Genomic DNA, 1,924 nt, shown 5'->3' with positions numbered 1-1,924 from the left:
ATATATATATATATATATATATATATATATATATGTTGCTGATTAGTTTTATGTTATATTTATTTGAGAAGATGGTTTTATTATTTCTTTATTTTAATTAATATTTTATAACAAAGGCGAAAGTGGCCGTCCAGGACAACCTGGTGAAACTGGTCCACAAGGTCCTCAAGGCAAAGATGGAATTCCGGGTGAAAAAGGAGCCACTGGAGCAATAGGACCCGTTGGTATGGTCGGGTTTCCGGGTGCTCGAGGTCAACCTGGAACACCGGGTAATCCTGGTATCCCTGGCGCCAAAGGAGCACCTGTGCGCATAAATACCAACAAGAAATAATTCAAGAAACTGTAAAAGTTATTTTTTATAAAACCTTAATGATATCTTTACAGGGCCTTCCTGGTGATAGAGGTTTGAAAGGAGATACTGGAGTGAAAGGTGATGCAGGAATGCCTGGTCCGCGTGGACTTCCGGGATCTCCTGGGAATGAGGGCAAAAGAGGCAAAAGGGGTATGCAAGGACCAATCGGCTCTGTAGGACCTCCTGGAGAACGCGGCGTATCTGGAGAACGTGGTTTTCCTGGATCAGATGGTCTCATCGGGCCTCAAGGTATTACTTATTGTATATTATATTACATCCCTGGCGAGACAAAAATTTTTACGAAAATTTTTACAGAAAAATTTAATCGAGACAAGATCTTAGAAATTTTTAGTTTTTCATAAATATTCGTAGAGGAACATAGAATGGCATTGTTTGGGGGCGAAAGATTTCTAAGTTTTTTCAAATAACATCACTTTAGATAGTGAAGATTCGTAGTCCTACTACGAATATCTATGAAAAACTAATAATTTCTTGTCTCAATCTATATATTTTTTCGTAAAAGTTTTTCCGCTAGGAATATATGTATCTACATATAAATATATACATATAAATATATACATATAAATATATACATAGAGAAAAAGCCCCTATTATGAGATGCCGAGTTCACTTTGGATAAATGCTAGAACTCTATGGGAAAAATTTAAAAAAATAATAGATCTTTTAAAGGGAATTTAATAAGCTTTAGATAATGTTATGTAAAATTTAATTCAAATTCAATTTTTTTTATACATTAAAGAATTGCAAAAAGTGAGCAAATCGCAAAGTCAAAAAATTATGCTCCTAATATGAGATGTTCCGAGAAATCGATAATAAAACGCAAAGTACATCAGTATTGCAATTAAAAAACTTTATTTAATGTTTCTAAAATAAACATAGCCAGTGCACATACAAAATGAGTATGAGATGTATGACTATACCTAGCTGACTCGTCTTTAGGTAGTTAAAGTGAAGCATCGTAGAAACAGGCACTCGATGTTTATTCCGAGTGTCCTTTTTATTATTGTATAATAACATTTATGTTTTAACAATTTTCGATTTTCACAGACATAGAAACAAAGGTTATTTTATATTAGAAATCTCTAAGTATCTCATATTACGATTTTCACGCCTTACGGTTTTACGATCATCAAACCTAATTTTTGTAATTAAGCAATTCAACATATCGCGTATTTTTCTATTAGTATGATCTTACTCTATCACCACATGAAGAATTTATTGCCAAATATTTACTTATTACGTAATAAATAAGATTTTAAAGCTTATCTCAATGAAATTTGAAGACATCCAAATTCTAAAATCTTTTTTTGCAACGACTACAGATATGACTTAATAATGAGTTTTCCACTAAATAATTTTTAATCTAAAAACAATAAATTCATGATGAAACCAATAGATAGCGTTTATTGGTTTAGGGGAAATGCCATTATATCATATTAGGCGCCTATCTCATAATAGGGGGCTTTCCTCTCTCTTTACACACACACACACACACACACACACACACACACACACACACACACACACACACACACACACACACACACACAC

General features: G+C 33.2%; 1 protein-coding gene across 1 annotated transcript in view; it reads left to right on the top strand.

Annotated features, from left to right (window-relative positions):
- The window catches only part of LOC105622491 (fibril-forming collagen alpha chain-like), a 25,853-nt gene that overhangs the window by 6,227 nt on the left and 17,702 nt on the right, over window positions 1–1,924 (top strand). Inside the window, 2 exon segments of the mRNA XM_012203908.1 lie at window positions 117–304; window positions 385–601. Coding sequence (XP_012059298.1) covers window positions 117–304; window positions 385–601 — 405 coding nt within the window.

This window comes from Atta cephalotes, assembly GCF_000143395.1.
Source record: "Atta cephalotes unplaced genomic scaffold scaffold00045, whole genome shotgun sequence".
Classification (NCBI taxonomy): Eukaryota; Metazoa; Arthropoda; class Insecta; order Hymenoptera; family Formicidae; genus Atta; species Atta cephalotes.
Note: the sequence above shows the minus strand (reverse complement) of the source record. Positions and strands in the feature narration are given on the sequence as shown.